Here is a 12,917-nt window from a genome sequence, read left to right on the forward strand (position 1 = left end):
TTGTGAGGCTTAGTTAAGGATTATCAGATACATGTTTCAATATAAGAGTAAGTTGTGAGTGGAGGTTGGTTTTAACGATGCATTAGAAGTAAAGGGGACTGAGCTGTGAAGGCTCCTCCTCCTAAATTTGTTTAGAAAAAGAATTATATGTATTACATATATCTGCACCAGCGCAATGACAGAATCCATTTACATGTAATGAAAATAAAAAGGCAAGATAGGAGAAAATCAAGCTTCCCGACAATGAACATTATAAAGATAATTAAGCTAATTTTACAAAATCTTCTAGTGTATTTAAAAAAATATTATCTAAAAACGATATACCGGTATTTAGAGTGTGTGTGGAAACATTCGTAGGGTTAACTCAGCAAGCCGGATAAAACTAAAATAAACCAAGAAAGAAGCCCAGAGTTTCACACAAAGAGAAAACTAAATTACCAGCAACTTACAAAAGCAGGTAGTAGAACTTCTTCGTCGTTTCTCCTGTAGGTTTCACAGCAGCTGCCATCCCTGCTGTTTCGTTGATGCCTTCTGTTGATGCTTCAATACTTTTAAGAGCCATTTTTGGAGAGCCCTTAATATTTTTACTCTAGTAGAAACTACTAAAGTAGAAACAATGACTAATGAAAAGCAAATCTTTTACTGAGATGACTACTAATGAGGTACAGGTGTGACGGATAACTCAGGTGTGCACATGGAAACTGTTCAAGTTACCTAGAGACAAGGAAAATCTGAAACAAAGTCAAAGAGATTTATCATTTCATGTAGACACTAAAGCATATATCACCAGGGTTCAAGAGAACACTTCATTCAAACTATATTTACAATGGGTTAAGAATGCAAAAGTTTGGCAGGAAGCTGTGTCAAGTCACAACAGGTGAAAAGATATGAATTTATTAAGAAAGTTGGGTAGTAATGAGGGACATTTGCTCAGTTACATTCATTTAAGTACCTTTTAGTAACTTTTGGGAGTTTTTCTGCACCATACTTTTTATTGAACTCAAGATGTATTAGTCTGGTTGCTTACTTTGTTGAAACTATAATTTTGTGGAAACATAATAGACACTAATATACCAAAACATCAGTTTTGGCAAATAACTGCTTTGAAAAGGTAAACATTCTCATGGTTTGAAAGCGTAAAGTAACTCAGCATTGACTGAGCAACCACGCCAAATGTACTAGTGTGTCTGCAGCAAATGTTGGGATGTAGAGAGATGTAAATATATCACATCAAAGACATCGAAATCTTGTTTATATTTGTAAAGCGGCAGTGATGTGTTGGAGTTTTTCCTCAATAGAGGAAACCAAAAGCGGTATCACTGCATGACAATTATAAGCCCACATCTGTTTCAGGATATCAAATCCTGACAGAAGGACAAGAAACAAGAAGAATATCATTCTAAACAGTAAATTAAAAGTCTTTGTTTTAGTTTCAGAGGATAGATTTTAGTCCGATTCCAAATACTTCTCCTACCCTTCTGGCTTCTCCCTACCCCGGCAATTGTAGGGTCAGGAGGTGTAGGGCTGTCCAAAATAGTTTTTGTAAGGGGATACCTTACAAAACATCCCTGTGGCGGAGGGCCTTGTATCCCTCCGCCACAGGGATGTTCCGCGTACCGCAGAGGAGAAACACATTTCTTTTCGTGGGTGTACTCTAAAGCAGTGATCCCCAACCTTTTTAACGCCACGGACCGGTATGACGTCATAAAAGTTTTCAGGGAACAGTCTTATAGATACGGCGGCTGATTCTTGTGGCGATGCCACGATTAAGGAGGAGCAGGGACGTGACAAGCCGAACTCTGTGCTTTTATTTTGACAGGCTTGTCATTGTACATTGGACAGGTTTCATCATCCTCTCCCCTTCCCACACTCATGGTCCAAGATAGAAGTACTGTCTATTAAATGTAGCTTTCTTTTTTTGGAAGTGGAAGGCTCTTCTTCTGCCTCCTTGCTGTTTTCCTCTTGGCAAAGAAACTTTCCAAAGACGTTTATTTTTTACTCATTTTGCTAGCTCCTGGGTCTTATTTTAGCAGTAACCTATCACGTGACAGAAGAGTGCCTTGGCCTGCGTCAAGAGACCATCGGGCAATTTTTCAAAATAAAACATCTTTCAGATTCTGAAATAAATAAAACGGAAGTAATGTAAGTTATTTATTCTTTCTGTGCGGCCCGGTACCAAATGACCCACGGACTGGTACCGGTCCGCAGCCCGGGGGTTAGGGACCGCTGCTCTAAAGCACAAAAGTTGACATTTAACTGAAGGTACTGTTTTTGGTTTTAGCATGACTTAGCTGGCAGCTACACGCTAACGTAGCTGACCGGTGACTATGGATTACGTCATCGAGTGGGAATGACGTCTGGATTAGAAAATGCCATTTTTCCATAACTCTCCCTTTGGAGGGTAAATGTAGGGATAGGGAGAAGAATTCGGATTCGGCCTTAGACTATAAACCATATTAGTTCAAACGATTATAGAGTAAATGAACATTTTTATTAGCAGTTACATTTTTGCTTTTACTCAAGTGCTTCAACTTTAATAATATCCTTTTGGAGTACTGCTACTTCTCCTTGATACCGTTGTTGGACATTGGTCTGAATTCTTTGACCTCTGGTGGTCAAAGAATTCCCAAATCCAGCAGCTCTCTTTTAGCATGGTTCTTCTTGCAGCTATCAGAAGTCTCTTTTATGCAACTCCTCTGCAGGTAACAAACTGAGTGACTACCCAAGAAATTCTAAAAGCTTTGGTCTCAGTGCATTAGTCTCGCAGTAATAAGTATTTGTGCATAAGTCAAGATTTTATTTTTTTTAATCGAAAGGAAGTTTTGATGAAATATAAATTTATTTTTTTATCATCTGCAGTGAAAAGAAAAACTGGCAGACCTGCAGAGTGGCGAGACACTGACTTCAGATGCAGGGAACTAATGCACAAGTACCATAACTTTTAGTACACTAAAGTAAAAAAAAAACTATAAGATATAAAAGAAAATATCCACAATCTGGTTTAATACATCAAATTCTTGGATACTGGAATTACAGTTCAGATTTATATGGATCTATCTGAAAAAGGCTGTTTTAGAACAAAAACAAATACTATAGAATCTTTTAGTGAGTTATATGTTGTAAACTATCACAATAAATAAGCTAGTTTGAAAAGAAATGTATACACACACTTGCAAAAATATACATATATACACATTTTAAATCAAAGCCAATGAACAAAAAAGCACAAACTTTTTACATCGGGTTATTTAAAAAACTTTTAATTGTCCAGCCACCCCCCTGCCAGCATGCTGCCATCCCACTGGTACCGCTCAATTGTTAGAAATCATACGGTAGCAGCACGGACAAACAACAAGGACTGTTGACATGGGCCGGACCAGAGGTCAACTGGTGATCCTGGACACCGTGGGTCCAAATGGGGAGAATTGATGCTGCTCAAATCTTATCATGCCGTTGACAGAACCACAGCGACTCAGAGACCTGCATATTGACGAATTGCGGTTGATGCTGAGAAAAATATGAAGAAGAAATATCATTGTGCTTTCTTGGGAGGTATATTGTCTATAAAGGTGTAAAATTGTAACTCAACTATATTATAATGTGTGCTCAAAATCAGAGTTGCGAATGGTCAGTGGTGCAGAATGGCCTGCTTTTTATATTCCCGCCAGCTATTGGGCAGCCGGTGGCACTTAATATGCTGCTGCTGGCCTGCAATTTTTCACCTGATTTCGTAATGACGTCATCCCCGCCTGACTACCGCCATCTGCATTTATAATCATGCCAACAATTTTGTTTTTTTATCGAGTGGCGGCAGCTACTCTCAAAGATTCTGTTGATGCCTCCCCATCGTGCGGTGGTAGTTGTATATGTAACCGTAGCATGAGGATGGGTCAAATAAGTATCTTTATCTTATCTTATCTTATCTTAGTTCACAGAAAAGCACTAGGTTCATCCAATTACTGTATGAAGACCAGAGATGATTGGAGTAAAACCCCAAATCATTGTCCTTCCTCTGCTGTGCCTGACAAATGCTATGAGAGGTGCTGATGTGTTTTTCTTTCTACACAATAGCTATTTCTCATGGCCAAACAACCTCACTTCAGTCTTTTTCTTACCATAATGCTATGCCATTAACATGTTTATTATAGTGGACAAGAAAAAAACAAGTTTTTCTTTGATATTTATTCATTTAGAGTAAATATCTTTGCAAAGAGAGTGAACAGCAGAAGTTGCTGGAGCAGAGTTCCAAATCTCTGCTGAGGTACTCCCAACAAAGAACCTCCTTTTTCCTACTTTTCCAAAACTAATTATTTAAAAAGGAGGGGATTGAATGTTCAAAGACAAAGCATCGTTCTTAGAAAAACTATAACAAAGCTTCTGTTTCTCTGTGTGTGCAATTGTTTTCTGCTGAAAACCATTAACAATCAATAAGCGTGACAGTTACGCACAGCTCAGCCTTGGATATTTTCCTTCATTCACCACAGATTCAGACTAGGCTAAAAATATGTTTAGATACAACATAGTGTGAGGCAAGAGTATTTCTCAGACATTGACTCTGCAAGTTTTCCCACTTAAAAAGATTAGAAAGGCTCCTGAAGGCTGTTAAATTACAATTCAACTATGAGAGACAGAATGTAAAAAAAAGAATTCAGGAAATCACATTTTATCACTCAATGATTTTTTTTGCTGGTGCAGGAAAAACGTATTTATCAACGACAGAAAATTAAACCTTTTTCCCTCGCACTTTGTCTTTTAGTAGCTTTGTCATCCTTCAATCACTACCTGTATTTGTCACCTTTTTGAACTGGTTATCAGTTTAAAAAAACACCTGTCTACACCTGCAAACAGTCAGACTGAAATCTGTCCACCATGGCCCAGACCAAAGAGCTGCCTCACTATTTTCAACTACATGTTTGACATCTAAGAACACATTTTGTTTTTGGTAAAATATCTCATGCTATAGAACAACAAACTGTAAATTGATCATGTATTTTCCTTTTCTGATAAGGGAGCTATCATTAAGATATTTTTGGTTGTGTTTTTTTATTTTATTTTTTTGTGTATTGTTTTACCACAATGAGTCAAATCAGAATACTGAATTATTACGAGTAAAACTTTGAAAATCTGAACTGGTGCAGAAGAAATTATTAATAAATGTGTAGCTAGAAAGTTGAAAGATCTGGCAACCACTTACCATGGTTGGCAACATGATGTACAGAACGAATGGAGACAATAGATTTAGCATGCCTGTAATAAAACTATCATCAAACACTTAAATCCTCAGAGGTCAAATGTTTTTTCGTTCTAATTTTTCCAGGAAAACCCTTTTAAAGCCATCTGTGGTCACAAACTGTAGTTCCCAGACCTGCTGTCTTCTTCCTGCATTTCTGCTGTTCTTTGTCTTAGGCAGGGTATCACTGAAAAACACTAAATTTCAAGTCACAAATTCCCACGTTCAGAGTGTTTTGCTTAGGAATAAATCTTTTTTATAAATTTCAGTCAAAAAAAATCTGGAAATTTCATTTTTTAAATACAAAATTCTAACATTCAAACCGGAACGTTTTTTTTGCAAGAAAAGAATTACAATAAAAATCCCTTTAAATAACTCGTTCATGGCTAGAATGAATCAAAATTACACCTCTGTAAGTAAAAATTATTTTCATAATTCCAAATTTTTAACTTTGCTGTAATTTTATCATGCATCACATTTTCAATAACAATCAGAGATGTAAACTTGCTCAACATCCTTCTCCTTTCTCTTTAATCTGCTCCTCCATTAAAGTGGAAAAGGCTCTCAGAGGATTTAGCTGGTGATCCCAATCACTTGTTCCTTCATGTAAACAACTTAGTAGTTGGCATGGGTACCCAGAAAACAGGCATAAAAAAGTGATTAAAAAACATGTGAGCAGGAAAATGTTTCTAAAAAATGTGCATGAAAATAAAAAATCATTTAAATAATAAGTATAGCAGCTGCAACAGGCAGATTAAAAATGGAACTGTTTGATCCACAAAAATCAACATAACGCGTACAGATTATGAAATGCTAGAGTGAAAAATTATGTTTAAAAATAGTTTTTGTTTTTCTTTGCAAAATAAAAAGTCATAAAAGCAGTTAAACAGTTTTAATGACCACTTTAAGAACACTAAAAATAATATTGAAAAAATTAATCGCAGCACTTGAAAAAACTTCTCTGTGAGACACTTGAGATTCAAATGAATTCATGAAAAAAAAATACTCCAATTATTGAACATATTGTGGCAAAGAGTGAAAGTAAGCGCCACGCCTACTGACAGGGAAGAGTCGCCCACAAGACCTCCATCCTGCAAATGATTGGTCAAGAAAAAATTCCTCTGACAGATGGCTAAAACTTCAGTCAAACAACTACATGGCTCCACTTGACCAACTCAAATTTCAGTTTGACCACATGACACATGAAGACCATTCTGCAACTTCAGCAACTTCTAATTAAGTTCCAAGAAAACTGACAAAAAGAAATAGGTATTGCTCCCTTCTTTGCCTCAGCATGCAGACAATCAAGAGTCCTCTGATGTCTCAGCCTCCAACGAACACTATTCAAATGCCAACTGCAACTTACTAAACACATGCAAACCCTGAGGAGTCAAACTTTGAATTGTCTCCCTGCGTCTCCCTCAGGCAACAGCACAGTCTTTCACTTCAGCGCAGACAATAAATAAAAAAATTATAGCACTGTTCCCTGAAGCCTCTTATTGTCGTTTCTAATCAATCTTCTGAATCACAAACAGTCCCACAACTTTTTGTTCAGTTCTATCAGCTCATGCAGTTCCCAGAAGGCATTGCCTTTTAGACTCCTGCTCTCAAGCGACAGAGATGCCTGGAAAAACAAATAACGGCAGAAAACAAAACAAAGTCTCCCTGAAATACCTTGTGGATGCCCAGAGGAAGCCGCTGGACAGACAGATGAGCAGATAGGTTTCCTCTGTCCTCCTCTCTCAGGCTGCCTCCTCTCTCTGTGTGCTGTGGAGAGCGACTGCTCACAGCCCGCCTGGCATATCTAATTAGAGCCAGGCTGTTGCCACAATCGGGCAGAGGATCTACCTCTCCAATCTCTCCTGACTCAATCTTCCCCATCTCTGATTTTCTTTTATATTTATGCTGGAATATTTAATTGTAGACAAAAGGTTACTCTGGGCTCTATTCATCGCACACAGGCAGAATAATCTCCTTTAAAAGGCTTGACATTTCAGGCTTTTCAAAAGGGGCTGAAAAAATTATATCCCCGCTTTTGTTAATCAATGAAGTAGAACTCCCCCGAACAAAAGAATTAAATTGCTTGGTTGGGTTAATAAAACACACAGAAATAGCTGCTTCCTGTAGGCTTTTGTGCTGGCAACTGCCCCCCTTCTCTCCTTCCACCCTCTATATGCAACCAGCACTGTAATTCCATATGATTTTGGGGGGGGGGGGGGGGGGGGACTTCATTTCTCCACACAGTTGGCTTTTTAAATCCTTTTGAATGTGCAGCATGTGAGGCTGATTGGGACCTCTTGCCTGATCCTGGCAAACTGGCTGGAAGAACATGCTCTCTCCATTTGAATCTGACTTCCACCCGGGAAAAACACTGAGCGCAACACAGTTTCAAATTTCTATACTGTCCCTGCCTGAAAAAGAAAAAAACAACATTGTAATTATGCAAATGATAGGGGCAATAATTAGGCCCTTTACTGTCTCATTGTGTTAGCTGCCGTCGCTCTTCAGTCCAGCTGTAGGAGCAACACAACGGGACGTGCTCTGGTTTCAATTGCTCCACACAGACAGTCTGCAGATGTGAAAGCCATACTCCTGAGCCAGGATGAAGTGGATGACTCCAATTTGCAAAATACTGCACAGCAGAGGTATGTTATAAACTTAGCTCTGACAGTTTAACATGTTAACACCTTAAGTAAGGTATGTACGCTGTACATTTATCAGAGCAATCTGCCTGTTCAGTTTTTATTTTATTTTTATACTATTGGCTCAAACTCATTTTTTGGTGACCTTCAACATGGTACCACTTTCAGAAATACAATATTGTGTTTTTTCCTTCAACCAGTGGTGATTTTTTTCATATATGTTGTAAAGATGATGGGAAAACTGCATGGCTGTGTAAAGTTCTTAAAGACCCACTCAGATGAAAATTATGTTTTTAGTGTTTGTTTAACGTGTTTTTGTGGTGGCATTTTTCTGATGATGGAGGACACAAATAAAATTAAGATTCTATTTGAATTTCTGAGTATTTCTTTATTTAAATTGTTGTGAATCAGGAGTAGACAAAAAAAAAAAAGCTTGTGGTTGCTGAAGGTACAACGCCAGGCCACAAGGTCCCTGCTCTGCATCATTCCGATGCATCCACTTACAGACAAATAGATCCATGTGTGGATGGATGACTCCAATATTGCTCGCCTTTTTTGTTGCACCGGTAATGTTAGGCTGTAGTTGTGAGGGGCTTTAAGGTAGCGGGAAAGAGTATAAACATATGGATGATGGGAAATGGGGCGCGGGCTTATAGTGCAGTGCCTCCCACAACTCAAAGGCGGATCTCTGATGAAGTCCTGCCGCTCTCCAGAAACTCCTCTAGAAAAACAACACACGTTTTTGATTTGAGTTAAAATGGCTTATTTCTAATTAAAAGACTACTGTGAATGCTTTGAAAACAGATCAAAAGATGATCGGAGTGGGACTTTAGTGTCATCACTCTGCAAGAAGCCAGACATTTAGTGGAACTTTGTATGTTTTTCATAAGTTAACCTTGTCTCTTTTCAGCCTTTCAACAACTATTCTGTGATTGGTCAATCAACCATTTTAGTGGGAGTGTTTGAGGCTGAAAACGTGCTGCTTCTGGTTCTGACCTTGACAATTTTTCATGTCCATGACAAATCTTTTTTCTTTTATTAATTTGAAAAATAAACTTTCTCCTTAGCAGCTGTCATTACCATGTATGGACATGGGACAGTGGGAGGGTCACCTTTTTTCACTTTCCATGGGGGATAAAACGTCATGGCCGGAGAGATCACTGCTCTTGGTCTTGTAGCAGCAACAAATCTCACTATTTGTGGAGTTTGAAGCAGCCTTTACAGTTATGTTACTAAAATAAGTCACATCTGGATCTCTTTTCTACCAAGTTCCAGTGTTTATATTCTCTTGTAAATGGGGCTTTTTTTCCCCAATATCAATAATTTAATAATTTGTGTTAAAAGGACTGGTTTCAAAAGGTCCAGAATGGATGTTTTTTATAATATTAAAATTGCATTGTCATACATGCTGGATATGTCTTATTTTTATTTAACAGAAAATAAAGTAATAATATTATTATTATTTTTTTTTTCTAAATACCATAATATGCAAAAACACTTGAACCATACTATTTCACAAACTAAATAATCCATTTTAATGTCTTTTAATATTAATGAAAGCCATGCAAAAGGTGCATGGCTTCCGGCAATTGATTGACTTGGATACTCTCCTATTTTCAAACCATGCAACAACTACACATGGTGTAAAACTTAACAAAATGGGTTCATGTAAGGACAAAGACATTTGGTAATATTATACCACACTAATGTCAGTGACACCAGTGAGTCACCACATAGATTGCTGCTTCTGATAAATCTCTGGGGATGAGAGAAAAGCTATTTCACCAACATGCATCTTAAAAATCAATATATCAGTAAAAAATATTCAGATCTATTAACAATAATCTATTTAGCTGTAATAACAGTTAAAGAGAGACTAACAACATTTAGAGTTAAGTTTCAGCATGGATTTGTCAGCTGCTCTTCTCAGTCTTTTGTGCAATTGGCTGGCCTTAACAACAATCTAAGCTATTATAAAAATGCTTGCAATTACTTAAATAGCTCGTGTGTGACCCGTACATGCACGCACACACAGTTGTCATGGCTTCTTCTCAGGTCTAAGGTGTCTGACTCTTCTTCCTCTCGAGCTTCCAGAAGTGACAATGAAAAGTGATCAATTGACCCCTAACCCTAGTAGCTGCAAACCCTGTGCATTAACCTCAAAGCCAAAGAGGTAATTAACCCTTACTTTAAACAAACTGGGTTTACTTTCCTTAATGAACTGACTTAAAGAGATTGGGCTGCTGGCAGGGTCACTTTAACAAACTAAGTTTCCTTTTAAAACTGTTGTCCAATTGTGTTTTTGATCTATTTTTTTTATCTGAGCAGGTGATATCACAAAAATCATAAATTTAGTGAGTTATCAAAGCTTGAGATTTCTTGAGATTGATTGAGAAAGCTGTTCACACAACTGTTATGAGAAAATAAAATGGCATGAATTCCTGAAACTAAAAAGTGTTTTAAAATCAATAATTGTCTTTTTAATAGAAACAGAAACAGCTTAGCATCAAATATGAAATTAAGAGTCAAAGAAAGAAAGAAAACACCTGCTCCACACTAAGACGTAATAAACACATTGGTCCGCAAACAATTATCTAAATAAAGAAGAAAAATTCAATTTCTTGGGATGATGGGAATATTGTATGCCATTTTTAAATAAAGTTACATCCATGAATGCATTTTGTGTATTTTAAATGATATTGTACAGAAAATTTCCTCGTTTTGCCTTTTTAACCAAATAATTTTCAAATTCCGAAAATGGCCTTTTATGTGAAAGGATAAGCCTAAATGTTGTCAGCTTAAAGACTGTCAGTAACCCAAATGTAAATGCATGCAATTATGCATTAAGTCTTTGAATTCTATTTGAGTTTTAATTTAGTCGTGGTTCAACTGAGCATGTTCTTAAACTGGACAATGAGTTAAAAATCTGCTTTAAACCTTTTAAATTCAGAAAGGTTCCCTTGGCTTTGTCCACACTTCCAACAGTTTCACCAAAAATAGAGGCGAGGGGGCGGGGCCAGATAAACACGCGTCTGGACTTTACGGCAGTTGTCCTCGGTTTCCGGCATAAACACATGGGAACCAGTAATGGAATCATGAGAGGTCAAAAGTTCTTTTTCTAATCTTTGACATAAACGAAAACCTATCCCTAAAGCATGGTAAGTCAGACGCCGCGTTTTATAATGCAGGGTAACCGATCCGAAACCAGTTTTATTGTCATCAGCCAATCGCCAATAACCTCATTTTTAAAACGGCTAAGCTAACATCAGCTACCAACTAATTGAATTCCAGTGTTTTTACTAACTGGTAGTGAGTCAAAATAGATGTTTAGTGTCTCCATCTGCAGTGGTTTTAAACAAGTCATACTTGCAGGCCAGCTCCATGGTGGCGGCGGGTCTGGCTCTGGCTGCGGCTGGATTCGCAGGTCAGTCTGAAAACACCTTACATCATCTGCGGGAATAGACTTAAGGTGCGACTTCACGCATTCACTGGTGTCAACCACTGTCATCTCCCAGAGTTCACTAAAGGGAGTAATGCACTGGAAACAGAAGGAAGTTTTCATCTGCTTTTTTTTTAATTCTAGACGATAATATATCTTCGTTATTTGCAAGTTGACTGTGGCACGATGTGTTTTTTATATAGACATTCTGATTTCTGTAAATTGATGTTTTTCTGAGGTGCATGCATTTAATTAAAAAATTCCTAATTTTTATATATATATATATATATATATATATATATATATATATATATATATATATATATATATATATATATATATATATATATATATAAAAACTGTCTTTACTTAAATAAATGTAGGACATGGCAGTTTTAGTAAATATTATTGTGCACCATATACTTATTTTTTAAAGTAAACATACACTCTATTATTTCTGTCTTCTCTTCTGCCAGGTCGGTATGTCATGCAGGCCATGAAGCACATGGAGCCTCAGGTGAAGCAGGCTCTTCAAAGTTTTCCTAAGACGGTACGGCATAAAAACAGGCTTGACGTTAGACCACCGTGTTCTGTGCAACTCTGCACCAATCGTTGACTTGCATGTTCTGCTGCAGGCTTTTGGAGGAGGGTATTATAGAGGAGGGTTTGAACCAAAAATGACAAAAAGAGAGGCTGCCCTAGTCTTAGGCGTCAGGTATGTGGACTCCCCTGTCTTCTTTCTTTGATGTTTTTAAGGCATGTGTTGGTTTGGCTGTGCATGCCTCTCTGCAGGATATTGCTGCTTAACATTAATTCAACAGATGGCTTTTTTTCTGCATTTAGTCCCACTGCCAACAAAATGAAGATCAGAGAAGCACACAGAAAGTTGATGATCTTGAACCATCCCGACAGAGGTGAGTGCATCCTTAAATTGAGTAATCTGGACACATCAGCACATCTTTTCGTCACTCATCTCATCCCTTTTACACTCAAAACTTGGTCATGTTTAACACAGCATAGCTCAGATCTTACATGCAACAGCAATTCACATCACATGCAAATGTCTAAAAAGATGTAACTTCTTATTAGTGTACAAACTTCATATCGTTTAGTTAAACGTGCAAATTCACACAGATCTGCAGAGCAAATTGCTAGAATTTCTTGTCTCTGATGTTGCAGGTGGATCTCCCTATTTAGCAGCAAAAATAAACGAAGCCAAGGACCTAATGGATGACCAGGTCAAGAAGTCGAGCTGATTTTTCCAAAGGATTGTTTGAACTCCCTCTGAATCTTTTTCATGCTGCTGCACTGGCTGACTTGGACACTTGATTTTTGTGAATCCCCTTCAATAAAATCAAGTCTGTAAAAAGGGTGAAATACTTCATTTTAATTATCTGCTCCTTTATAGATTTAAGTTTTTAAAGGCTTTGTTCAAAAGGTTTTTTTTTTACTTAAAGATGACTAAAACTTATGGATTTATTCAAGTCTGTATTTGTTGAAGTTACAGTGGCTGTAATTTGAGGTATTTTAGATTAAAAAATTATTCAGTTTTCATCTCAGATTATGAGACTTTCTGCTTTGTGTGCCACATTTTGATCTAGAGCAC

General features: G+C 37.4%; 1 protein-coding gene across 2 annotated transcripts; it reads left to right on the forward strand.

Moving 5' to 3' along the window:
* Positions 1–10,897: 10,897 nt before the first annotated feature.
* Positions 10,898–12,870, forward strand: dnajc19 (DnaJ heat shock protein family (Hsp40) member C19). Of its 2 annotated transcripts, none has more exons than XM_004068053.4 (6): positions 10,898–11,030; positions 11,245–11,296; positions 11,788–11,861; positions 11,947–12,026; positions 12,155–12,225; positions 12,491–12,870. In XM_004068053.4, the coding sequence occupies exons 1-6, from the start codon at positions 11,028–11,030 to the stop codon at positions 12,565–12,567; spliced, it is 357 nt and encodes a 118-aa protein (XP_004068101.1). In that variant the 5' UTR covers positions 10,898–11,027; the 3' UTR covers positions 12,568–12,870. The 2 variants fall into 2 exon arrangements, with proteins under 2 accessions (XP_004068101.1, XP_023810133.1); XM_023954365.1 differs by having other exon boundaries at positions 10,934–11,030; positions 11,245–11,341.
* Positions 12,871–12,917: the final 47 nt, after the last annotated feature.

This window comes from Oryzias latipes, chromosome 4 (genome assembly GCF_002234675.1).
Source record: "Oryzias latipes chromosome 4, ASM223467v1".
Lineage (NCBI taxonomy): Eukaryota > Metazoa > Chordata > Actinopteri > Beloniformes > Adrianichthyidae > Oryzias > Oryzias latipes.

Bases quoted from the DNA above. Each gene is read 5' to 3' on its own strand.
- dnajc19 (XM_004068053.4), top strand. The intron at 11,297-11,787 runs GTCAGTCTGAAA...CTCTTCTGCCAG, and splicing joins GGCTGCGGCTGGATTCGCAG to GTCGGTATGTCATGCAGGCC. The intron at 12,226-12,490 runs GTGAGTGCATCC...CTGATGTTGCAG, and splicing joins CTTGAACCATCCCGACAGAG to GTGGATCTCCCTATTTAGCA.